The sequence below is a fragment of the Equus asinus genome, chromosome 3 (genome assembly GCF_041296235.1).
Source record: "Equus asinus isolate D_3611 breed Donkey chromosome 3, EquAss-T2T_v2, whole genome shotgun sequence".
NCBI lineage: Eukaryota > Metazoa > Chordata > Mammalia > Perissodactyla > Equidae > Equus > Equus asinus.
The window spans coordinates 159,558,773-159,586,570 of NC_091792.1; the positions used below are offsets into that span (position 1 = coordinate 159,558,773).

The 27,798-nt window shown below is 45.9% G+C and overlaps 1 protein-coding gene across 5 annotated transcripts in view; it reads right to left on the reverse strand.

Annotated features, from left to right (window-relative positions):
- HTT (huntingtin) overlaps positions 1-27,798 on the reverse strand; it is a 170,462-nt gene that overhangs the window by 21,996 nt on the left and 120,668 nt on the right. For 4 of the 5 annotated variants that reach the window (XM_044767917.2, XM_070506341.1, XM_044767916.2 and 1 more), the window contains 12 exons: positions 17,943-18,084; positions 15,714-15,893; positions 15,401-15,577; positions 15,027-15,103; positions 13,134-13,272; positions 11,988-12,110; positions 10,128-10,341; positions 9,587-9,732; positions 7,793-7,970; positions 6,713-6,808; positions 4,115-4,302; positions 474-600 (listed from right to left, as the gene is read on the reverse strand). In XM_044767917.2, the coding sequence (XP_044623852.2) occupies positions 474-600; positions 4,115-4,302; positions 6,713-6,808; positions 7,793-7,970; positions 9,587-9,732; positions 10,128-10,341; positions 11,988-12,110; positions 13,134-13,272; positions 15,027-15,103; positions 15,401-15,577; positions 15,714-15,893; positions 17,943-18,084 (1,787 nt within the window). The remainder of the gene's footprint in view (positions 1-473; positions 601-4,114; positions 4,303-6,712; positions 6,809-7,792; positions 7,971-9,586; positions 9,733-10,127; positions 10,342-11,987; positions 12,111-13,133; positions 13,273-15,026; positions 15,104-15,400; positions 15,578-15,713; positions 15,894-17,942; positions 18,085-27,798) is intronic. The other variant, XM_070506342.1, reaches the window with a different exon arrangement.

A 27,798-nucleotide genomic window follows, 5' to 3' on the forward strand; every position in this document is an offset into this window, starting at 1 on the left:
TCGAGGTTAAAATGACCCACCTCACACAGCACAGGGTCCAGAGCTGTGTTATCTAAAGTCTACTTTATCCCACTCTACCATGCAGGGCCTGTCTCACCAGATCTGCTCGTTGTACATCCAGAGCAAGAGCATCAGTGATCACACACGAAAACATCAGAGAACTCACTACTGCCACCAGCACAGGCGCACGGGATGGAGGCTGAATCTACTGCACACCAGCAGGCACAGAGCACCCACCCTGACTCCAAGCGAGTCCGATACGTGAAAACTTGGGTTAAACTCCCACAAATACACATGAACTTGGATTGAATTTTCAGTTTTGTAAATACATTGCAAAATGTATTCACACGATTCTATCACACCCTAAATCTTTTATGGAATAAAATGAGAAGGCTCCACTATGGTAGTGTTGGGTTTCCCCTAGACAGACATGTTATGACGTCTAGCGATTCCGAAGGAGAGCTCCAGACTACCTAGCGCATTGATGCGGTAGATGAACTCTTTGAAGACTTCCTTTTCCTGGAGGAACTCCACGGGGATCTCGGGGAACGCTGTGCCAAAATCCCCTCCTGGTTTGGGTGCCCATCCAAGTTTCCACACCTGAGGATAAAAAAGAAATTAAGTTGCCCAGTCAAGTCAGGACAGCCAAATTGTGAGGAAACCAAGGAACACCATTCCTCTAAGTGTGGCCCACCTTCTGACTGCTCACACATTCTTGAAAGCAAGTGTACCATCTTCCCAGGAAAACAGTTCCAGCTCCTTCGCCCAAGGATCTCCTTCCCCATTGGTGTGCCTCCCACTCCCTCCTCAGCTGCTCCTGATACTGCCGACACCCCTGTCACGCTGGCTGCTCATGAGGTGGGTTCTTTGGGGTCACTGCCGGCAGCCTCCAACCATCAGAGCAGGCAGGAGTTAGGGACAGCATCCGGGGCCACAGACAGCAGCTGGCGTGTTAGACAAAGGCAGGCCGCAAATGGAGTTCAGCCGCCCACAGAAGTATTTACTGGTGAGCAGACACAAAAAGAGCCACACTGTCAGTGTTTGTGACCTCCATGAAGTCCAGCTTTGTCCGTCACGCGCTCCCACAAGCACTGTGAACGCAAGGCTGACCTGAGGCCAACCCAACACTATTCTAGCAGCAGGAGGAGCCGACCTCCCAGCCAGCCGAGTGGACACGCTCTGATGAAGCGGCAGAGGACGCCAGGTGCCCAGGCCGAGAGCTTGGCTCCAGATTCCCAAAGCCTGCCTGCGGGCCTCTGAGCTGCAGCCGGCTACCCTAAACAGCTTCAGCACCTCTACTTCACCTCACTAAGCTACTTTCTCAGACTCATGGTACTCCCAACCCTCTATGCACGGCCAGGGGAGAGTCTGTGGTGCCCGTCAGAGCCACCTCCAGAGTGTGCATTCCTCGTCAGGGCACTTCAGTACGCTGCCCGGTGCGGGTTAAGACCCTTGCTCGAGGAGTTTAACCTGTAGTACGTGGTCTGGGCTGGCGTAGTTCTGAATCTGTTCCAGACCGTGACCTCTAGACTGTGCATTCCTGCATCATCTCCCCACTCCACTCCAAAGGTGCAGCTGTCTCAAGACCTACAGTGACTCCTTGTGAGCGGAGCCGAGAGCTGAGTGGCCTCTGCAGCTGAGACACAGGGCTGCACAGTGACGGTGGCCTGCTTCTCCAGCGTGGCTCCTCCCGCTCTCCTCCTAGTGGGTGCCAGGCTTCAGAAAGGCCTCAACTCCCTGTTCTATGAGGACTTCCAGTGTATCACCCACTGGGCTTTTTCTCAGAACGAGACTTCCATGTGGAATACCTTCACCCACCACAGCAAAACCCTCTTCATCTCTCAGATATAATGACTACACTTCCTTGGTGAAAGCCTCTCCAGAGTCTCCCACACACACTCGTGCACACATGCACAGCACAGAAGCTGTCTCACCAACAGGCACGTGCCCTTTCCAGGCAGAAACCAGAGACTTTCCTCTCAGTTCTGGCTAACCTTTACCTACGGATTCCAGCCCTGCTCTGTGTCAGTCCATCATCCCATTTCCTATCTCGGCAGGCTGGGGGAGGAGCGGGTGGTGTGTGTGTGCGTGTGCGTGCTGGGGGAAGAGGGTGTGTGTGTGTGTGTGCGTGCTGGGGGAAGAGGGTGTGTGTGTGTGTGTGTGCGTGTGCGTGCTGGGGGAGGAGGGTGTGTGTGTGTGTGTGTGCGTGTGCTGGGGGAGGAGGGTGTGTGTGTGTGTGCGTGTGCGTGCTGGGGGAGGAGGGTGTGTGTGTGTGTGCGTGTGCGTGCTGGGGGAGGAGGGTGTGTGTGTGTGTGTGTGCGTGTGCGTGCTGGGGAAGAGGGTGTGTGTGTGTGTGTGTGTGTGTGCGTGCTGGGGGAAGAGGGTGTGTGTGTGTGTGTGTGCGTGTGCGTGCTGGGGGAGGAGGGGGTGGGTGTGTGTGCGTGTGCGTGCTGGGGGAGGAGGGTGTGTGTGTGTGTGTGTGCGTGTGCATGCTGGGGGAAAAGGGTGTGTGTGTGTGTGCGTGTGCGTGCTGGGGGAGGAGGGTGTGTGTGTGTGTGTGCGTGTGCGTGCTGGGGGAGGAGGGTGTGTGTGTGTGTGCGTGTGCGTGCTGGGGGAGGAGGGTGTGTGTGTGTGTGCGTGTGTGTGCTGGGGGAGGAGGGTGTGTGTGTGTGTGTGTGCGTGCTGGGGGAGGAGGGTGTGTGTGTGTGTGCGTGTGCGTGCTGGGGGAGGAGGGTGTGTGTGTGTGTGCGTGTGTGTGCTGGGGGAGGAGGGTGTGTGTGTGTGTGTGTGTGCGTGTGCGTGCTGGGGGAGGAGGGTGTGTGTGTGTGTGTGTGCGTGTGCGTGCTGGGGAAGAGGGTGTGTGTGTGTGTGCGTGTGCGTGCTGGGGGAGGAGGGGGTGTGTGTGTGTGTGCGTGTGCGTGCTGGGGGAGGAGGGGGTGTGTGTGTGTGTGCGCGTGTGCGTGCTGGGGGAGGAGGGGGTGTGTGTGTGTGTGCGTGTGCGTGCTGGGGGAGGAGGGTGTGTGTGTGTGTGCGTGTGCGTGCTGGGGGAGGAGGGTGTGTGTGTGTGTGCGTGTGCGTGCTGGGGGAGGAGGGTGTGTGTGTGTGTGCGTGTGCGTGCTGGGGGAGGAGGGTGTGTGTGTGTGTGCGTGTGTGTGCTGGGGGAGGAGGGTGTGTGTGTGTGTGTGTGTGCGTGTGCGTGCTGGGGGAGGAGGGTGTGTGTGTGTGTGTGTGCGTGTGCGTGCTGGGGAAGAGGGTGTGTGTGTGTGTGTGTGTGCGTGCTGGGGGAGGAGGGGGTGTGTGTGTGTGTGCGTGTGCGTGCTGGGGGAGGAGGGGGTGTGTGTGTGTGTGCGCGTGTGCGTGCTGGGGGAGGAGGGGGTGTGTGTGTGTGTGCGTGTGCGTGCTGGGGGAGGAGGGGGTGTGTGTGTGTGTGCGTGTGCGTGCTGGGGGAGGGGGTGTGTGTGTGTGCGTGTGCGTGCTGGGGGATGAGGGGGTGGGTGTGTGTGTGCGTGCTGGGGGAGGAGGGTGTGTGTGTGTGTGTGTGTGTGTGTGTGTGTGATGCAATTTCCCCTGGGAGAGATCAGTCGAGCCTCCATCAACCCTCACCCTGCTCACCTGAGCTCTTTGTGTTATCTGAAACAAGAGTCCTGAATAATGATGCCTCCTTGAAATTGATTCTGAAGACAATGTGAAAAGAGGAGTTGCAAAAGTGATTATGCCAAAATACATGAATAATCTCCAAAGGTTACTTCTTTCAAAGGAAAATACTCACTTGAGGGGATATAATTTATGGTCTCTATCATTAAACAAATTAGTCTAATTAATGTAGAATCACATCCAACATTAAGTGTCTATTAGTGGGAGATGAAATCTTATTTCTTGATGTAATGCCTCACCGCATTTTAGAAAATCCAGTATTTCTACTAACTACCACTATACAGCACGCCTGATGAACTAGACAAAGTGTCACGGCTACATGCAACCAAAGGCTCTGGCCACCACAAGGAAGCATCTGAGCAGTCAAGATCTGGTCTCATCCTCTGGGAGTCTCCAGTCCAGGGGGTTGCCTGGGCATCTTGGTTATTTTGGTCTTCTGCAAAGGAATGACCAGACTCACCAGGGGAGGGACGCGTGTGTAGCTGTTGACGAGGGGTAAGCGAGCCAGGCTGATGATGATGTTCTTGAGCACCGACGTGAGAAACGCTGGAGTGTTGCTATTCCTTTTATGACCCAAGGCCAACACGGATGGCAAAGACTCCACCATTTCTGCCACCATCCCACAGGCTGCAGTGATATACTTAGGGTCTAAACAAACACCATGGTTAAGAGAGAACTGTTTTGTCAAACACACCCCAAAGCCGCCACCTCTCCTCCTGATTTTCCCAGCATCCCAGTGCAGCAGGCACAGCCTTACTACCATCACTCAAGCCAGAAATGTGGGCCTCCCCTAGACTTCTAGCTGGTCGCTGAAGGCCTAGAGATTCACCTCCTTTATCTCTATCTACGTGCCAGGATTGTTGCAATCATCTTGAACCTGGTCTCCTGCCTCCAGTCCCAGCCCTTCCACCCCCCATGCACAATGCAGCCAGCACTGGCCAGCTCACATCCAGGAGCAAACGTGCAGCCCCTCAGCTTCACGCATCCCTCAGGACGCCACCCTGTGTTCTGGCTTTCTCTGGTTCTCCCAGGACCGTGTGCTCGTCCCTGAGTTGGCACGCAAAGAACCATGCTGGAATCTCCCATTCATTGCTTCCTCAAGATCAGGGGTTCTCATGGGTGGCAGGGGGCTTCTGACAGGACGCTGCATCCTACCCGAGAACTCCTGAGGCAGAATGCTGAGGCAAACGCCACACCCTCAGGTGAGACGCACAGCACCTCGAGGTCAGGGGCTGCTTCGGACTCACTTTGAGTCTGGCAGAGGGTATGTGCCAAAGAATTATTTGTTGAGCTGATAAATGTTTAGGGTTGTGGATGGATATTACCCATGGTCCCTGAGACTCAAAGTCTAGGGAACTTCCTCATCTAGAGAAGGAATTCTTATTGGATGTAAGGAAGCAAGCCCCAAGCTAAGAGAAATGAGGGTGACTTTAATCCTATTTATTGGACAATCTTTAAGAGGTATCATCTTATTGAGGTGATAAAGAAGCAAACTTCTTCCCCTGGCAACGATGAAATTAACTGGCCTCAAAAGGGCCATGGAGAATGAGCACAATTAACCCAAACTAAATACACTTCAGCCAATGGCTCTGCCTGCTCTGACGCAACTCCTTGAAACGCCTGAACTATCTTCAGAGGAATGGAAATTCAAATTATAACTAAAATAACGGTAACATTTGCTGAGCACTTAAAACAGGCCTGACACCTGTTCTGAGTGCTTTACTGGGATTAATTTACTTAATCCTTACACCAACCCTCTAAGGTTAGTCTGTTCTTAGCCTCACTGCAGAAGCACAGGATAGAAAACTTGCTAAGGCAACTCGGCTAGAAGGGAGCCAAGCAGGGAAGTGAGTGAGTGCACATCCCTCAGGCAACAGCAAGAAATCATGAAATCACATAAGGGCTGACAGAACCACAGAGTTTTGAGATAAACACTTAGAGAAGAGCTTGGCTGTGTAATGAAACACCACGGCTTGTGAATGGTTACAAAATTATAAAACCTTGAGCAGGTAACCAGAAGAAAAATTACTATGCTTAGTACTAACCACAGGAAAACTCTCTATCACTAATTGGGATTGCACTAAAGCTGGCAAAAAAAGATACAAAACATTATGTACCTGATACGAAAAAGGCATGTTTCTTAAGCCAAGAGGGCACGGGTAAGACTCCAGTATCCCAAGTAAGAGCGTTGCATAACACAGACAGCCAAGAACTGCCAGGTGGGGCATTCGCTTCCCATCACTGTGGGACAGGGTGCAGGTTGGCATTCCTTTGGATAAAGGGCAATACGGCCTGGAGGTCCTTGGTGACAACAAGGAGTCACTTGGCCAAGAAGTTTTGCCTCACTACCATTTTCAGACTAAAACACCTGAATTAGGACAAACTACATGAAAGACCACGGTGCATGCCGAAGTCTAGAACAGGCTTAAATGAATGGGATGCGGATCGTTTTTGTTTTTTAAGAAGAGCAGTAATTTTCATTTAAAAATCCACCAAAACAAATGGCTGAAATAGACACCCAGGTTACCTAATATTCATGTGTGTATTTCCACTAACTTCAAGTTCTTCAGTTTTTCTATTTATTCCTTCACTACTCAACAAACATTGTTAATCACTTATAATACGGAGAACAGGGAGAAGGAAAACACACTCCTTGCCCTCGAGCGGCTCGGAGTCTGAGGTGGAAGACACAGAAAGCAGGAAGTGCCACAGAGGATCCAAGCGCTAGGATGGAAGGAAAGGAGGGCCTTTCCAGAGGAGGGGTGCAAACTCAGTGTTCCAGAAGAACGGTGATGCGGGAGGATTCCCCAGGAGTGACAGCCCAGCTGCGTTTGGAGGGTCAAAGAGAGTCAGACGAATAGGGGCAGAGTGCACAAGCAAAGGAAAGAGCATGTACACGGCTCAACTTGCCCTGAAATTTAGGGACAAGCAACAGAATAAGCTAAGTTAAAGCAAGCTTTGAAGCGTCCACATTCGCCACTTTAAAAGTGTCTTTTGTGAATGAATTTCAAGCCCCTCAAAGAAACCAGGTAAGAAAAAAACGAGTCTTGAGACTTACTTAGTGTATTTGAATCTACTTCGTCCTCTCTGGCAGCCTTTGGGGTGTTCGTCCTTCTTTCTGGACTAAGAAGCTGGTCCCCAGGCTGCACCACAACTAAAATCATAACAGAACAAAAAGAAGAATTTCCAAACACTCTTACCATTCCTTTTTATTCAAATTTTCACATTCATGCACCCTCATAACATTTTGAAGCGAGAGACTATGTCAAACGAGGTCTAGATTTGCTAGAATCAATTTCAGACAATACTAGACTCAGGTATCAATCTCTGGGTTAATCTGAAATGCAACAGGACTGGGACTTCGACATTCAGATTCTAAGTCCCTCCACTGTCTTCTGGTTGCCACCTCTAACCCTGAAGGTTTTTATCAGACAGTTCATGACTCATTACTGCTAAAGGCATCACTACAACCCCCAAGAAGTTGGGCTTTGAAAAATTACTCCCTGGATCTTCATTTTGAAGTTAACTACAAATGCACAGATGAAAACAATTTAAACAGTGAGACTTCAAAACACCACTCCACAATGTTTAATTTAAAAATACAAAACTTCAAAACACCCTCTAATATGTAAACTATAGTGTCAAATTTTTAAAAAATTTTGCCTAATGACCCTTGTTGAGGACATTGTCCCTTGAAAAGAATAAATCACTTTTATTTTAATATATTAGTATTACAATGCAGTATAGAAACAAACATTTCAACTCTAACAGAAAACAAGTAATCTTTTGAATGTAATCTTATTAATCTTGCAATCATTTAGGACTAAAAGCATGAAACAGTCCACTAGGGTCAGAGATTAAAGGGACATAAAATTAGAAGTATTTTTTATGAAAGCTGGAACTCCAAAATCTAAACAAAATGACTACAAAAGCAAATTCAAGTTAAATTCTAGTGTAGACTCCAAGATACCAGAGATTAAGGCAAGGCCCATATTTTATCCACCTCTTCACCCTGCCAATTCCTAACTTAGTACCTGGCAAACAGGAAGCACAAAATAAATGTATGTGACTACATTTGTGGAGCTGATTACTGGTTCAAGTGACAAGGGACAGAGGCCCGTCATGGTCACGGACTCACTGGCTTCCAGGAGGAACCGGACACAGTGAATGAGGGAGCAGGCGTGGGTCACCATCTCTGGGGAGGAGAGCACACTCCAGAGGCCAGGCAGCTGCAGAGCCAGGCAGCAGCAGTCCAGGCCCGCCTGGAGATCCAGACTCAGCGGGATCTGCTCGTGCATCAAATGCCATGACAGGGCCTGAAGAGGAAGGGCTGTGTTAAAGAAGGCCCAGACCCGTGCTTTCTTCTTTTTGCGGGGGCTGTCAGGGAAGCAGACAACTCTCGGCTGTCAATGAAGTGTCCAAAGCTCGAGAGGCTGGCAGGTCCCAAGGACCCTGCCCTTCCAGAGGTCCCCACTCCCTTAACTTCAAGTACCCACTCCCCAAAGTGCCGGGGGCTCCCCTCTCTGCCAGAACGCCCACCCTGATCTTGCTGCCCCTTTATCCTTCAGCTCTGTGAGCTCCTCTAGAAATCCTTCCTTGGCCACAGCACCTCCAGGTCAGACTCTTCCTTGGGGCTCCACAGCCCAGGCCTTCCCTCTGCCGCAGCCACAGAGGCTGAATTTGAGAGAACGGATTCTGAAGACAGCCAGACTTGGGTTCAAATGCTGACTGACTACTTCCTAGGGGGTGAATTTGGCCAAGACCAAATCTCTCTAAGCCCTGCTTTCCTCATCTGTAAAATGGGAATAACAGAGCCCTCACAGGGTTGGAGTGAGATCTGAATAAGATGATGCAAGTGAAGCATTTCATCCTGCACACAGCAGGCACAGGAAAGAGCTCAGAGCAATCACTGTACTCTAACCATATGTTCTCTTGCCAGCCTCCCCACTACACTGAAACCTGCAGGACATGGGTCACGGCTATCTGACTTGGCCTGGCTCCACCTAAGTGCTTGCTCATCCTTTCATGAGCGACTGCATGAATGCCCTCCCAACACTTCTCTCTCGCTGCTGTGAAGTGGCAGGTGAAGTTGATGCTGAATCAGCTGTGTCCTCGCTTAGGCTGGTCAATGTAGCTCTGACCCTCTGACTCTTTAAGGATGCAGGTCAGACTCTGTTTTCCAGAAGTCGTATGGAAAGCCAATCCATTCAGAATATGTACACATTAAAAAAATTTTAGGGGCTGGCCCTGTAGCCTAGTGGTTAAGTTCAGCATGCTCTGCTTTGGCAGCCCAGGTTCAGTTCCCAGGCACAGACCTACACTGCTTGTCGGTGGCCATACTGTGGTGCTGACCCAAAAAATAGAGGAAGATTGGCACAGATGTTAGCTCAGGAAAAAAAAAGAAAGAATTTAATGGATGATCTGTCCCAAAATCAAAGGCATCTTAGAATCAAGGAAATAGATTAACATTAAGCATGTGATGACTTGCCATGCTATATTTGGGAGATCCCCGAAAGGTTTTTCCTCATCTCTCTAATCACCCTTGCCTCTCTCTGCCTGACGTTTCTCCCTGCCTGGCCCTCCTCTATGATGGATACCCTCTCCCCTAAGCCTGCTCCCCAGACACAGGAGGGGTGAAGCTGGCTGCAAGGGAGCCTCGGTCCCATGCCTGGCTCTTCCCAACCTCCCTTCCTCAGCTGTGCAGTAGGGACAGTTAGTGCTGTGTTCCCAATCTCACGAGGTGACTGTGAGGAACTGGTGTGGTAAGGGGTATGGAAGCACTCAGGAGAGGAAGGGATGGACATGACACCTGGCAAGTAGTTACTGTCAGAAGGAGGTGAAGAGCACACCAGACTGTGCACAGCTCTCGGTTGACAGTGCCAGTCACACCTCCCTCTGCACAGAAACACTGAGTTCCCAAGCTGCCTCTTACCTCGAGTGTCATGACCACAAACTTCACAGTGTCCTTCTCCTTCTCAGGAGGAAGGTGCAAGTGGCTGGGCAGTTTGGAGAACACCAGCAGGTACTGGGCCAGTGCTCGGGCCAGAGTGGTCAGAGACCGATACAATACAGCATCCCCTGAAACAGAAGATCTGAATGGGTGGACACGACTCTAGCAGAGGCTCATGACCTTAGAAAGGCAGTCAGGCAATTCTCTGAGAATCTGATGGGAGCCAAAGACATCGCTCCTCAGAAGCATATCTGCACAGACACCCAAGTCTTGCACTCCCCCCCAGGTCTATCCTAGCACTCCTGAGGGCTTGAAGCCCGGACTATGTCAACAAATAGCAAAGTAGCAGACACAGCAAGAGACATGCAGAGCTAGGGACCCCAGTGTCATTTCTCAGTTACCTCTGTAATTGCTTTCCATTTATTAGAACAACAGAATTTCCTGAATCTTTACTTGGTGCAAAGCACTGTACTGGCTCTGCAGCATTTTTTAAAAAAATAAAAGAAGTTTTTATTTTAATTACCAAATAGATCATTCACTTTGCCCCAGTAGGTACTGGGCTCCACGGGTAGGAATGGTTGGAAAACTTGATGGACAGGAGGCAGCTGCTGAACCATGCTGGTCACACGGTCCAGAGTTACCACTCGAGCAGCTTCAAATAGGGGACTCTTCTGGCCTCCAGAAATTTCACGCATGCCCAGGCCCAAGCATGGGGCTAAGAGGCTTAAGTTGAACTCCTAGGCATTAAAGGTTCAACAACAACAATTATAAGCTTTCAATTAGGCAAGAAAAACACTACAGAAGAAAGGATATTGCAAACATTTCTGAGATAACAAGATTACCATACGATAAAAAATATGTTAAAGAATATTCTACTTCTGATATAAATAAATGAACAACACCATTGATCATATGCTCAGTGAAATATATTTCTGGTCTCTTCTGGGTACTTTAATTTTAAAGAAATGTTTTTATTTTTTATGCCTTCAGATGGATTTGAAATCAAAAATTTAATATGACAAAATCTTAATTGATAAAAATACAAAATTGAGTTGAAATGCCACCTAAGGAATCAGTGAAACACAAAACACTCCCAAAGTTTGAAAAAGGTAAGTTATATTCACAAGCAGCTAGGGAAATCCAAGTAGCCAAATAAATGCCACAATTTTGGTTGGAAAAACAGCATTTCGTAGATCATGTTTCAATTTGTACTGTGTTTTGCCAACTTTTCAAAACCATTTAAGAATTTTTTTGGGTAAATTTTCAGGGAGAATATCAATCTTAATTAATATTCAGAAATGTATATGCCATCATCAGTGACCAAAATTAAACCTTTCTGTTACAGCCAGAACTTTAAAGGGGTTAAAAATCCAATTAGTGAATTTGGAAAATTCAATAAATTGGTCATAAGCAAATTGATCATTCAGCAAATCAGCTTTCACTGAATGGGTCTTAAAATGATTTTAGCAAACTGATTTTGAGCCAATTCTCCTGTTTTTTTTTAACATAGTTCTTATGTTCAAATTGATGAAGAATAGGTACTTCTGTGTTGTCTCCACTTGGAGTCTCTCTTCATCTACACCTGGCACGTTCTTTGTTGCCCCCTAATTCACCTTGCCATCACCCCAGCTATCTGCTGCTTCTTCATTACCACTTGGTACATATCAAGACAGTGCTAAAACGCCTCAAGGTTTAGTTGACTGCTCATCCCAGTAGGTCTGAAAAGGAACCCGCTACATCTATAGCTGGACAGTACCGAAAAGGGGGGGTTCCACTCCTCACAGGACCTGCCCAAGAAGTGAGGACAAGGACAAGGAAGCTTTGCAAGGGCCTCCTGGGTCAGCTCTGCACGGCTTGCCTGCACAAGATCAAGGGTGGGGATGCGGGACCTCATCACATCTAGTGAGGGGGTGGGAGACCTTACTCTAGGAAGTAGGGGGAGGGGGACCTCACTACCTGTGGTGGGGCAGGAGGACCTCATTACATCTAGAAAGGGGGTTTACTAAAGATCAATTTCCAGAATATCAGGAGAGAGTCAGTTAAATCATGCATGATGACACCATGCGAATGTTTCCTCATGACCACGAGAACCAGCAATCAGAAGTGACTATAATCTAAGAGAACCTATTTTCTTTAAAAGCATGAAATGTTGAAGTAAACACAACACGTGTCCTTTTGGGTTCTAATGTGGCTGAAATAACGTCCTGTCTTGTCTGCAGCAGTCTCCCCTCATCCTGTCTGTCTGGATTAGGGTCTCTGCCATTAAGGCAGAAAGGTGAGTGGTACATGTCAACAGTGGGTTGCATTACAATGAAACAAATCAAACAGGAAAGCAACAAAAGAAAGACAGGGTTTCCCTGGCCTCCCGCTCTCTCCGCCATACCGAGTTCATCATGAATGCACTCATGTCCCCGGGAGGAAGCCGATTCACCAGCTCTGCCCCTTCCAGCAGTGCGGAATCTGACCTAGTCCAGCACTGGGATTTGACTAGGCGTATGTACCAGTCCTGGGGAGAAGAAAAAGGTAGATAACAGAATAATTGGGCAGAGCTTTCATGGCGCTTTGACACTTCTAGAAATGTGTTGTCTCTTTGCCTACTGCCCCTCACATCCTGTGGCTCCAGACCAAAGGACAAGTGGCCCCTGGACTATGAATGCAGCTTTGGCAAAACTGAACTGTGGCTGGGCGTGCGGGCTGCTCACCACATCACAGGAAATGCTCTGAAGGCTGTCCTTTGGACTCGCTGTTACTTTACAGATGCCTTCTCCCTCTCCCCTCACCTGGCGAATGTCCGACTGCCCTTCAAACTCTGCTGAGGATAGCGGGCCCTCCTCTGCACCTTCACCCTCGTCTGGCATCGCACCCGTCACCTTCTACTGGGGTGTCTGCTTTGCTCCTCTCCCCACAGAGCCAGCACAGCAGAGGCACTTAGCAAATCAAGCCTGAGAACAGAGGCCTGAACTTTGCTATTCTATGCCTGGACTGATGGTTTCTGAACTCCAAGTTCATATTTAAACTGAACTCTCTCCAGGAAACAAGAGTATCAAGGTTATACCAAAGTCCTAAATGGTCCCCAGCTCTGAGGTGTGAGTGCTGAGGATGATAACAGCCAGGGCCCTTGGAGAGATGGGGTCAATATGCAGGAGGTCAGCAGGCGTAAGGAGAGGGAGACAGGCCAAGCGGACATGTGCTTGAAGGCCTGTGCAATCGTGAGTGCAGGCCATGGCCACCCAGCTCCTGATCTTCCCATTAACTACCCACCACGAGTGTCCCAGGTCAGCATTTCCTTTCTCAACCCATGCCCCTGCTGGACCTCATGCATCCTGTCATGAGGTGACCCTGCCCAGTGCTGGAAAGAAACAAGGCAGGCCACGAGCTCTCGGAAAGAAACAAGGCAGGCCACGAGCTCTCGGGAGCTGCACAGAGTGCCAGGACGTTCTGCCTCCTGAGCCACCCTGCTGCACACTCTGGATTTGCCGCAGGCGGAGAGAGGTACTTAGTACCTGGAGTGGCCCTGTGTGTCACTTACTTTGTCTGGATTAACTGTCTCCAGAGCCAGGGGTCCATCCCCGTCCAGCGGGTGGGATGTGACCGGAGGAGAAGGGCCACATGATCCTGGTGCAGTGGCGAGACGAAGCCTGTCCAGCAGGGAGTAGAGCCTTTGGTGTCTGGAATACAATCACACGTGGGTTAGAGCACAGCTCCACAGGGAAGAGACACAGTAGCTTCTCAAAGTGAGAGGCAATGTATCTCAAGCCACCTCTTCAGAGCTACTTCTCAGCAACATTCAAAGTGAACTCAGGCCCTAGTTTACTCTTAATAACCACAGTTTATGCCTCATAAATATTTTCCAGAAATTTCATTTATGCTCAAACACTGCACCAGGCAATACACAGTATGATAGCTAATAAAAGCATTCTCTATAAATGCAAAGTGATCATCTATTCTACACCCAAGTGCAGGAAACCTATTTAATCTCCCAAAAAGATATAATATATACTAATTTATGTTCATTTTTCATCTGGTACAAGATACCTATAATCTTCCTCATCTGGGCCAAATACAAAGTCTAGGGTCAAAAAATAAAAACAGTTCGACTTCCCACCATCTGCTATGAGAATGACAACTTCATAAAGCAAGTTATAACATAATTCAGCCTGGCATACTGAAAAGTCACTCAAAATCGTGTGCTGCCCCTTCCCAACAAAAGACACCATTGATAAGCTTCTCTTAAGATTGAAGTCACAGCTGAAGTGTGCAGCCCAGCCCTATCCATCTCAGCTCTGGAGCCCACCAAAGAGATGACCCCACGTCCTAGTGGGACAGAAGGAGCCAGAGCTCTTCTGGGCAAACGTTATCTACTTCAGTCTCTCCTATTTATACCCGTCAAACATATAAATTTTTAAAATATAAGACAATCAGGAAAATGTGACCCACAATAAGAAAAACGTGGGGCTATTAGGATTTCTATGTGACAAAGACTCTCTCCTTTGACCACACTGCAGCCAACCTTCTCTGAGAACTCTTTTTGAGTAGGCCTTGCCCTTGGACTCTGTCCTTGGTCCACTCAGTCATTTTAGCAAGAATCCTTCTGGGTCAGTTTAGCGGAAACTGGCCCCACCCTTACTATCTGATCAAATTCCTCGTCCGCTACTCTCCATATCTTATTGCCCTGGCCTGCCTGTAGCAAAATCCTGTCTAGTTGGTTTAGCCAGAATCTCCCTTACCCCTCAAGTTTCCCCATAGGAATTTTCTGTCCACTGGCCCCACCCTGCTCCTTGGCTATAAATCTCCACGCGTCTATGCCGCATTCAGAGCTGAGCTCACTCTCTCCTCTACTGTAAAACCCTACTGTAGTAGTTCCCTGAATAAAGTCTGCCTTACCATCTTTAAAAAAAAAAGATTGAAGTCACAGCACAGTATGTAGAGGAAAAAAGGTAAAAACTTCTCTTAATTTATTCTGCAATCATGGAAATATATAATAGATGTCATGATTTCTGATAAAGGCTTCTAAAAGAGTTTGCAAACAAAATTAGGTAATAAATAGCTATAAAGAGATAACATTTTAACAAGAAGCAGATATAATTCTTACACGTGAAGAACTGGGTAATGTCTTTCAGACCTGCCAACTCTTATTTAACAATTAGGTTATATGCTTTGATTTTGCTAAGATAAAGCTGCTAACTTGTAGTCCCAATCGTCACCAGGCATGAACAGAGGCACTCTGAACCCCTGCCACCGCTCAGCCGCCCACAGGACTGCAGGCATCCCTCTGTAATGCGTAGAGGTCAGCCTGCCAGTTGTTCTTTACTCCTTATAAACCCATCTATAAAGCACATCAATCTCTTGTCCTACGACTTTATTCCCTTACAAATCTAAGTCTTTATACCCCAAATCCAGGAACACCTGGCTCCAGCATTACCTCTGGGCTAACCCACTGTTCTGAAGGTATTCCTGGATTCTGTTGAGTTCTTCCACTGGCAGCTGGGCCATATTGCTCTGAAGTAGACAAGAACACATCAGTGGGTTTGTAAAACATAAGGGATCAAAATAACCTTGTGCTCCTTTACAAAGGATAAACTGACGGGGACAGCTTATCATAGCAAAGGCAGACTAGAAGAAAGCACAAGAAGCACTCATATCAGACATACAAGGAATGACCAGTTTAGACATGTTATACACGTTTCTCTCAGTGGCCACATGAAGAATATGCCTGTAGAGGGAAAAAACAGCCAAATGTTTTGCTTGCCCTGCTTAGTTTTCAATAAAAATCAATGTAAGTGTTTTTTTCAGTACCTGTAAATTTGCAGCCAAAAGCATTTCTACCCGGCGACAAGCAAGGGTGTCAACCATGCGAGCCAGCACACGGAGCGGAGTACACAAAAGCTTGTCCACATACAGCATCAGCACAGCACCCGACTGGCTGAGGTGGATCCCTTCCAAACACTGAAGAGTTTTCTTCAGAGTGGTGGGCTGACATTTGAGAGAAGGAAAGAAACAAGAGCAGAGTATTTTGCCAATTGGAAATTAGCAGTTTAAAAATCCCAATACTCCATTTTTCAGGCAGAGAAAACTGTGACTGGCAACAGCTGGCACCCAGGAGACTTACAGTGGAAAGATTTTCACAACGAGACTGAATGGCCTGGATGAAAAGGCCACTGGCAGCAGAATTCCGATGAACCGCACTAATAAAATCCTGCACGGGAGGCTCATGGGACAGACTGATCAGATCTTGAACATGATTCACAATGAGCCACGTTAAGTGCTCTGAGTCATGTAGGTTCTGGCACTGAGGAAAAAGACAATGAAAGACACATTTTCAAGTAGTCAAGGAGAGAACAGACATTCATGCCAGAGAAAAGGCCAAGGGGGTAGGAAGGGGAAAACAAATTCCAAATTATAATCCTCAGTGAAAATCTAGCTCTTGACCAGCAATAAAGGAGGAAGAAAACTCACTTTACAGAGCCTGTCACCTCCAAGCACATATTGTGGCTGAGGCTGTTGGAAGTCACACCCCACCAGGGAAATGTGACCCAGCAGGCCAGCCCCAAAGGGCACCAGCCAACGGCCAAAGGCCAGAGGAGGAAAGGAGCAGAGCCCAGGGCCACCACTGCCTGCCTGGTGAGACCCCAAGGCAGTGGGACAGTGGGAGCAGTGTGGCGCCGCCCTCACAGGTGACCGTCCCAGAGCCAGAACACACGAGAACAAGTGACGCTCCAGGCATCAGTCTCCCTACTCACGGATGTTCTCCAGTTATTCTTTCTCCAATTTTGTGACAGGTCAGTGGAAAAAAAAGAAATCACTTAACTGTCAGTTTTCACAGAATTCCTGAGTCCAAAATATGAATGGACCACACATTAAATGGATCTTAAGTGAAGAAATTTCACTTAAGGTTTATAAGGAAATACGAAGATAACCATTTTTAAATACACATGTTGCCTTTTCATCTTAATTCATAATCCTTCTAGACAGAAATTATAAAATTTGACCAATTCTTTGACATCTGTTCAGTGAGAAATATTTTCCATGTGGGATGATTTGATAGTATTAACATAAAATTAATATCTTTCTTACATTTCTTACATTTCTGTGAAAATCAGCATTATATAATTATATTATTTCTCAAAAGTGAAACAAGATAGAAAAACTATTTCAACATCAAGAACGTAAAGCAAAAAATGAATATGAATAAAGTGCTAGCACAACAAAAAATGATAACATTTGCTTCAGTTGAAGTCTGCTCAGAATGTTTAACAAATCATTATGTCATACACCTTAAACTTACACAACGTTATATGTCGATTATATCTCAACAAAACTGAAGAAACAAAATGAAAAGTAGAAAAACCACCAAAACGCTTAACAACATTTTGCTACGTGATAGCAGTATGTTCATGATACCATGTTTGTACCAGAGAAATGCATGTACTTTTATATTGGTATAGAAAAAGTACTAAACCCCAGCCAAAATGGAACAAGAGGTTCTCTCTCTTTTTTTTTTTGTTTAAGATTGGCACCATCTGTTGCCAATCTTTTCTTCTTCTTCTTCTTCTTCTTCTTCCCAAACCTCCCCGGTACATAGTTGTATATTCTAGTTGTGATTGCCTCTGGTTGTGCTATGTGGGACGCCGCCTCAACATGACCTGACGAGGGTCCCATATCCGCGCCCAGAATCCGAATCAGTGAAACCCTGGGCCACTGAAGGGGAGCGCGAGAACTTAACCACTCAGCCACGGGGCCGGTCTCAACAACAGGTTCTCTGTGAGCAATACAATTACAAAAGATTTCTTCTTTTTACTTACTTGGATTTTGTACATTTTCTATGTTAAATGTGATGCTAGTTTTATGGTAAAAAACTCCACAAAAGCTATTTTTGAAAAAAAGAATGGCATTCAAATAGGCATCTATTTTAAAACACAGCAGTGAACATCTAATACCTTTTTCACAGATTAATTTTAAAAAATTTAAAATCAGAACCCCACTCTAACCAACACTCTTCGCTTGCTTTCATTATTATTATTCCATCGCTTCTCTTGATACAACAACGCCAGCACTATGAATAGCCCAGAGCAGTCACTCAATGTGTGTTGAACAAGTGACAGCCAAAGGAAACCTTTTACAGACAAACTCAAAAACCAGTGACCAGTGGGCCAAGTCCGGTTTCTAATCATAAAATCATCTGTTAGACAGGATTAAACATTAATTTTGGTTTTCCCGTTTTGATGGAGTGGTGGGAAAGTGGGAAGTCAATCTGGCTTTCAGACGGCCTATGGAAGCATCCTCTACACAGGGTGTTTCTAGTCCCCCACCCCGCCATTACTCGCTTTTACAAACTTACAACATAATCGCAGAAGAGAATGAGAGCTCCTCTTCGTACTATTTCTCTATTGCACATTCCAAGTTTGGCTGCCAAATCGGAATCCTCCTCTTCTCCAGACATCTGGGGACAGAGGGACTTTGTGCTGGACAGACTGCGTCGTCTAGAAGGAGGAACAGATGCACTGACGTTTCTGGGATGGCAGCAAGCTTATTTTCAAAATACTACAGATGACTATGTTCAGTCCTAAAACAGTCATTTTACATATTGCCACATCAGAATGATTTATGTGTAATATATATGCTTACTTATCTATTCCTGAGGTATGAGGATGCACTATAGAAAACTAAAGAAAACAGGATTTAACAAACAGAAAGTTAAAATGCTTGAATGAAAAGCAAAATCTACCACAAAGCTAGCTGTGCATTCAATGAGCACTCTTAGTTCAGATCTCTTACTGGTGATGTCTGATAATGTAGCAACTGCTTTTGGAATTCCCAGTTTTAGTCTGCCATGAAAGCTGCCAAGTGCCAGAAAGAAAGCCTTTACACTTTCACATTTTACTATTCAATTACCAATGAAACGTTACAACGCTAAATGTGGCCACAGTGTATATGCTATTACGGAAACCTTGTTTAAAAGCATTTATGCAAAATTAATTCCCCATTAGTGAAGTGAACATTTCACTTCATATTTACTTCTTCTCAGTTTGCCTTTTTTCTTTCTCAGTTGATGGGAATTATAAACCCTGAGATTCTCATTTCTAGCCACAAAACTTAAAACACAATTGTTGTCACACTTGCAAACAGTCCCTCTGACTTCAGGGTCTGACCTAGGACAGTATAGTCCCCTCGGCAGCAAAGAGCCTGCACATCTCTGCTCAGGCTTAGTGGAGACAGAGATCACATCAGGGCAAGAACATTCTGAAATGTGTCAACTTTTCCGGTAACACCTCAAGATTTAGAAAAGAACTGATACAAAAAATTCTACGGATTAAGACATTTTTTAAGCTACCATTTCTCTATTTCAACTAGTGAATGGACAAGCAAATTGTGGTATATCCATAAATGGAATACTACTCAGCAACCAGAAGAACAAACTACTGACAGAAGACCATGAAGGAACTTGAAATATACTGTGCTACGTGAAAGAAGCCAGGCTCAAAGGCTACATACTGCATGATCCCATTTATACGGCACCCTGCAGTAGGCTAGACACTAGGGATAGAACATGGATCCATGGCTCCTGGCATGTGGGAAGGGGCGTGGGGTGACCGCAAAGCGACACGAGGGCACTCTTTTGAAGTGATGGTACTGTTCTCTATCTTGATTGTGGTGGTGGTTACCTGACTATATCTGGTACAAAAGAGTGCATTTTACTGTATTGTAAATTATATGTCAACTAAAAAACTAACACAAAATCTTCCCCTTCTCAGAGAAAAGGCTAGAAGGGTAGGAAGGGGAAAACAAACTCCAAACTATAATCCTTAATGAAAATATCTAGCATTTGACCAGCAATAAAGGAGGAAGAAAACTCACTTTACAGAGCCTGTCACCTCCAAGCACACTCCTTCCCTTTCTCAGTCAGCCCCAATGTGACTGACATTGAAGCTGCAATTGTGCATGTGCAATAGCACAGCTGTAGGGGAAAGAGCTTCTGCAAGAGAAGGGGCAGAGTTTCCAATTCAAGTATTAGCAGTAGACATAAAGAAGGGCCAATGTCAACCCAAACTGAGTCCCAATTTTTGCAGCATGGCAAGACACCAAAACCTCAGGAGAGGAGCTGCAAGACAGTGACGGCGAACGAACGTCCCAAATCTGGGATGACTGCACATGTAGGCCTCAGAATAGGTGGATGGGAAGTGATCACCACATCACATCCCCAGTGCCATAGCACGTGCAGGACCCTAACAATCCACTAAACATGGGACAGACCGAGAGCAAATCATAAGCCTATGATGACACAGTCCTGAAAATAAGAAGCAGACAAGAGCAAACCCTGCTGTTGTGGCCGTGGGTGCTTCCTGGAACAGTGCTGCCCAGTGTGGCCAGGAGCTGGGCTCACTGGTGAGCCAGCCTGCCCCAAGCCCAGCAGGAGTCTTCTGTAACAATCTGACAGAGTGGTTCCCTATCGACTGAGTCTACAATAAAAAATAATGGCTTGTATTTCATATTTTGTACTTTCAGTAATTCATTTTTATTATCTTTTGGAAACAAAAAGACACGTCTACAACACAGCTGGAGAAACACTACCCTAGAACAGAGGTTTAAACAGGAACAGCTCTGCTCGCTAGGGGTGTTTTGGACATGTGTGGGAGTGTTTTTCCTTCTAACATAGGGGTACTTTAAGCACTTGGGCACTAAAATACTTATTATATACTTTTTTCTTTTAATTTTTACCTTTATATTAGCATTAAGACATTATATTTTTATGAAATTTAAGCATAGATAGATTATAGAATCCATTAATTTTATTTCAGGATAATAGAGGGGGACAATACAAAATGTTATAAAAAGGGAAACTGAGTCAGGCAGTGTCAAGAAAAATTGTCACAGAGTAAACCATCTACATTTATGAAAAACTGTAGTTTGCCCTCAAACAGCTCAATGGGGACACCTGCCAAATTCTAGACTACATTTGCTTTTGGTTCGTTTCTTTTAAACACCGACTGTCTATTCAAGTATTTCTGTTATTCCAATCCCAGGGACACAATTCCTAGATCCAAAGGTTTCTGATATAACATCAGACTAAACAAAGGTACACATGTCAGAAAAGGAGTGGGTAGTCTGAACAGGGGCATCCCAGAGTTGATGGAGAATAACTTGGTAGGTTAAATTCCTACCAACACAAAAAGAACCAAAACACATACAGAAAGGCACAGATGGAGCATGGCGGGCCACAACAGGGACTCTTCCCACACACCCGGCTGGCTGGAAGCCGCCCAGGCCACGGGAGATGCTCCACGTACAATGTTCCTGGAGCAAAAGGGGAAACTGCAGCTTCTGACACTAATCAGCTTTCAAGACTGTTTGGATTTTTCAAGCATTTAAGTCCAATGACTAAATCAGCTTTTTTAAAAAGTTAAGTGAAATGTTTGCAATTCATAACCTCTGCAGTTTCTGTGTCCTAAATGCTATCAAGAAAAGTCCATCTTTTTCCCCCAACTAAAGACCAAACAGGAAAGTTCCCTGAAGTAAAACATTCCAAGAACAATTAAGGAAGAGACATCTGTGGACCCTAAGAGAAACACACAGACAGAAGGCCAGCCCCATCCTGGAGGGCTCGGTCAGCATCCTGAGGCAGAAAACAAAAACAAGGGGCATATGGATGGAAAAGAAAGATGTAAAGGGTCTTCATCCGTAGATGCTGTGCTCACATACGCAGAAAACCCTAAGGGGTACCCACAAAAAGGGTACAGGAAGGACTGAGTTTAGCATGATCTTATGATATGAGGTCAATATATAAAAGCCAAGTGCATTTCTATACACTAGCAACACACCATGGGAAAACGAAATACTTATTAAAGTATCATTTAAAATAGCATTCTAAAACATGACATACTTAGGGGCAAATTGATTTTTTATAAATTTTGCAAATTTTATAAATTTACTTGTACACTAAAAACTATAAGATGTTGTGGCAAATTAGAGAAGACCTAAACAAATGGCGAGATAGACCACGTCAAAGGCTGGAAGACTCAATATTAGTTAGATGGCAAATCTCTCCAAATTAATCTACAGACTCACTGTAATCCCAATCAAAATCCCAGCAGGCTTTTTTGTAGACATTTACAACCTGATTCTAAAATATAGATCTGGAAATACAAAGAACCTAAAAGAGCCAAAACTATTTTGAAAATGAAGAACAAAGTTGGAAAACTTACACTGCCTGAGATTTGCTATGCGGCTGAAGTAATTAAGCATTAATGGCATTAACATGACAGACAGATAGATAGAGAGATGGAAATTAACAGTGAGTCCAGAAAAAGGCTCACACAAATAGATTCAATTGATTGTTGAGAAAAGTGCCAAGGTAATTCAAAAGAGAAAGGCCAGCCATTTTAACAAATAATACTAAAAGAACTATAAAATGGGGGGAAAATGATTCTTTATCCCTACGTTCTGTCATACACAAAAGTTAACTCAAAATGGTAAAAACTAAAGCTATGAAAAGTTCCAGAACAAACCATAGGAGAAAATCTTCATGATCTTAAGGTAGCCAAAGATTTCTTAGATTGGACAGAAAAAGAATGAAATAGAAAATATCGACAAACTGGATTTCATAAAAATTTAAAACTTCTGCTCTTTGAAAGAAACCATTAAGAAAACAAAAAGGCAAGGCACAGAATGAGAGAAAACATTTACAACGTATCTGACAAAGGACTTACACCCAGAATATATAAAGAATCACAACTCAATAACAAGACAACGAATGGCCAAATTTTAAAAATTGGTAAAAATATTTGAAAATATACTTCACAAGAGAAGACAGATGAATGAACAATAAGAACATGAAAACATCCTCAACATTATTAGCATCAGAGAAATGCAAATTAAAACCACAACAAAGCACCACTATACCCCCACTAGAACGGCTAAAATTAAAAGCACTTGTATTACCAAGTGGTGGTTAGGATCTGGAGCAATCAGAACTCTCATACACTGTCTTTCGTACAATCACTCGGAAAACAGTTTGGCGGTTTCTTTTAAAGCTAAACATATCCTTACCACATAACTCCACAATTCCACTCCTAAGTATTAACCAAGGGAAATCACAGACTTCATTATGTCCTAATTCTGGTGTATATATTTGTCAAAACTCACTTAGCTGGACAGTTAAAAGAAGTGCATTTTATTGTATATAAATTTTACTATACAAAAGATTTTAATTAGTATTAAAATAGTCACAAAAATTTTAAAATAAACTAGAAAATAGAAAATAGAAAAAAACAGAAACAAATATTAACAATTATGTGATATTTCACTATAGATAGCATACTACTAAAATGATTGAAATTACTAGTTCAATAAGAGCTGGGTAATGGGGAAACTGACTAATCACAAAATAGGTATTATCCTTGAATCTAATAATATCTCTTGTTGGAAAAATATTCTAAAAATATACCAGAAAAGAACAAGAACCAAGATTTCTGTGTGTGTGTGTAGACAGATGTATTTAAGAGACAAAGGTACTCCATATATAGCTGTAAAAAGGTTTAGAAATAGCCTACCTGCCCAATCAAGGAAGAAAGAGAGTGGTAAAATCATGCTAAAGCAACAAAATACAGTATCATTAGGAAGGATAGTATAAGCTGTAACAGCTGAAAAGAGTAGAGTTGGGGGAGCATGTGCACATACACGTTATTAACTTGTGATGTTATTTAACTTCCCTCGGAAAGGACGTTTCCTCATCTATGGTGTGCGTGTACTACTGGAGGTTTTGATAACTTATTATGACAGAAAGCCCTTAGAACAGTATCTGGCGCTTAACGCCATAGACGTGGTAGCAATCTATATGTAAAACGTCTTTACTAATATATTATCATTGTTTCTATTACTATGAAGGTAATTAAATCACTAGCTCATGTTAGTGCTGGGAAGACAGTGGGAGCCCTCACGGGGCTTATGGTCTAGAGGGAAAGACAGACGTTAACCAAATGATCACACAAATAAATTACAGCCTTGACATTTGCCACAAAGGAGAGACAAAGACTGGGGTGGAGCAGATAGTGAGACTTCACAGATCAAAGAGAAGTCAGGAAGGCTTCCCTGAGGAGGCGATTACCGAGCAAAGAACAGAGAAGCAACGGATTTCCCATCTCTACTAATATCTGGAGGGAAATCAAGAAACTGTATGTTCTACCCTAAAAAGCTAACAAAAACTAAATCAACATAATAAAGCCAGTGTCTGTGCCCTAGATCCCATCCGCTCTTGCCAACTCTAGGATAACCCTCTCGTCTGTAAGGGATCACTGTGATGAGAAAGCCACCATTCGGAGTTGCTGCCTCGGCATCTCAGAGTATAACCTGCTCGCACTGAGTCTGGACGTTTAGAGAAGGCCCTGAGCTTAGCTAAGGTGCCCACTGTAAGTTCCCGTTTTGCTTTTCCTGGGGCACCTTTAAAAATGACCACTTAAGAGCTGAGCCCACGAAGAGTTAGTGACCTCCGCCCCAACCACCTTATAAATAACAGGTACTTGCTACCCTGCTTTCTGTCTCCTGCTGGCTCATCATCTGCATGTTATACCCCACCCCACACCCTGTTCTGGGATCTGTAAGTAATAAGTCTTGTGACTCTCCTTCCTCTGTGTGCATGCACTGAAATTGCACTGTCAATCAAAACGACCCATGGGTTTCCCTTTCCCAAAGTGGGAGCTCGATCTGCCTGCCAACCCCGTGTGGGTGGCTTGTGCCCCTCATTCATCAGGTCCTAATCTGCATATTCTTCATTCAATCCCCCAGCTCTGGCTTCTCAACATAATCACCTATACCATGATTTCTCTCATCTAGAAACTCTCATGACCCCATTTCCCACGCCTCTATTCCCCTGTAGAGCAAAGCTCCTCCTAAGAAGTGTCTAGAGTTGCTGTCTAAAATGTCTTTTTCCATAATCTTTTTTCTTAACTTTAATTTTGAAAACTTTCAAACCAATAGAAAAACTGAAAGAATAATTCAATGACCAGTCATATACTCTTCACCTAGACTCCACTAATATATCGCCACTTTCGTGCTTGTGACACACCCTAAGCACACACTGCGCACACGCACAATGCACTCTACACGCATCCTACACAAACGCACATTCTACACACACACTGCGCACACGCACAATGCACTCTACACACGCATCCCACACAAACGCACATTCTACACACACTGCGCACACGCACAATGCACTCTACACACGCATCCCACACAAACGCACATTCTACACACACACTGCGCACACGCACAATGCACTCTACACACGCATCCCACACAAACGCACATTCTACACACACTGCGCACACACACAATGCACTCTACACACGCATCCCACACAAACGCACATTCTACACACACACTGCGCACACGCACAATGCACTCTACACACGCATCCCACACAAACGCACATTCTACACACACACTGCGCACACGCACAATGCACTCTACACACGCATCCCACACAAACGCACATTCTACACACACACTGCGCACACGCACAATGCACTCTACACACGCATCCCACACAAACGCACATTCTACACACACACTGCGCACACGCACAATGCACTCTACACACGCATCCTACACACAAACGCACATTCTACACACACTGCGCACACGCACAATGCACTCTACACACGCATCCCACATAAACGCACATTCTACACACACACTGCGCACACGCACAATGCACTCTACACGCGCATCCCACACAAACGCACATTCTACACACACTGCGCACACGCACAATGCACTCTACACACGCATCCTACACAAACGCACATTCTACACACACACTGCGCACACGCACAATGCACTCTACACACGCATCCCACACAAACGCACATTCTACACACACACTGCGCACACGCACAATGCACTCTACACACGCATCCCACACAAACGCACATTCTACACACACACTGCGCACACGCACAATGCACTCTACACACGCATCCCACACAAACGCACATTCTACACACACTGCGCACACGCACAATGCACTCTACACACGCATCCCACACAAACGCACATTCTACACACACACTGCGCACACGCACAATGCACTCTACACACGCATCCTACACACACGCACATTCTACACACACACTGCGCACACGCACAATGCACTCTACACACGCATCCTACACAAACGCACATTCTACACACACTGCGCACACGCACAATGCACTCTACACACGCATCCTACACACACGCACATTCTACACACACACTGCGCACACGCACAATGCACTCTACACACGCATCCCACACAAACGCACATTCTACACACACACTGCGCACACGCACAATGCACTCTACACACGCATCCCACACAAACGCACATTCTACACACACACTGCGCACACGCACAATGCACTCTACACACGCATCCTACACACACGCACATTCTACACACACACTGCGCACATGCACAATGCACTCTACACGCATCCTACACAAACGCACATTCTACACACACACTGCGCACACGCACAATGCACTCTACACACGCATCCCACACAAACGCACATTCTACACACACACTGCGCACACGCACAATGCACTCTACACACGCATCCCACACAAACGCACATTCTACACACACACTGCGCACACGCACAATGCACTCTACACACGCATCCCACACAAACGCACATTCTACACACACTGCGCACACGCACAATGCACTCTACACACGCATCCCACACAAACGCACATTCTACACACACACTGCGCACACGCACAATGCACTCTACACACGCATCCCACACAAACGCACATTCTACACACACACTGCGCACACGCACAATGCACTCTACACACGCATCCCACATAAACGCACATTCTACACACACACTGCGCACACGCACAATGCACTCTACACACGCATCCCACACAAACGCACATTCTACACACACACTGCGCACACGCACAATGCACTCTACACACGCATCCTACACACACGCACATTCTACACACACACTGCGCACACGCACAATGCACTCTACACACGCATCCCACACAAACGCACATTCTACACACACACTGCGCACACGCACAATGCACTCTACACACGCATCCCACACAAACGCACATTCTACACACACACTGCGCACACGCACAATGCACTCTACACACGCATCCCACACAAACGCACATTCTACACACACACTGCGCACACGCACAATGCACTCTACACACGCATCCCACACAAACGCACATTCTACACACATGCATGCACACGCACAAGGCACTCTACACGCGCATCCCACACGCACATTCTACACACACACTGCGCACACGCACAATGCACTCTACACACGCATCCCACACAAACGCACATTCTACACACACACTGCGCACACGCACAATGCACTCTACACACGCATCCCACACAAACGCACATTCTACACACACACTGCGCACACGCACAATGCACTCTACACACGCATCCCACACAAACGCACATTCTACACACATGCATGCACACGCACAAGGCACTCTACACACGCATCCCACACAAACGCACATTCTACACACACACTGCGCACACGCACAATGCACTCTACACACGCATCCTACACAAACGCACATTCTACACACATGCATGCACACTCTACGTACATGCACACAAAGACTCTACACACATGCACTTTTTTCTGCTTGCGCCTTTGAGAGTAATCTGCAGGTTAAGACACTTCAGCCCCTAAATACTTCAGCAGGTGTCCCCTATTACTCAAAACCACAAGACACACACACAACAGGTTACATAGAGCTCACATTCAAATTTCCCCCATTATCCCAATAATGTCCTTTCCAGCTGTTTTATCCCCCAGACCCAAAACACAATCAAGGATCATAAAATTGCATTTGTCTGTCCTGTCTCTTCTGGGTTTTTTTCATCTAAGCAAACAGTTCTTTGTCTTTATGACACTGCCTGACATTTCTGGAGAGTCCAGGTGAGTACTTCCATGGAGGCCCCCTCCATTTGGGTGAGTCTGACTGCTTCCTCCTCTTCAGACTGGGGTCGACCCTCTGACTTCCTCTTGAACCTGCTCCAGTTCAGCTTCTGCTCTCACCACCCACCATCTCTCAAAGAGGAGGAAGAGGAGAGAAGAAGGGAGAGGAGGAGGAGGGAAGTGAGGAGGTGAGGGAGGAGGAAGAAAGAG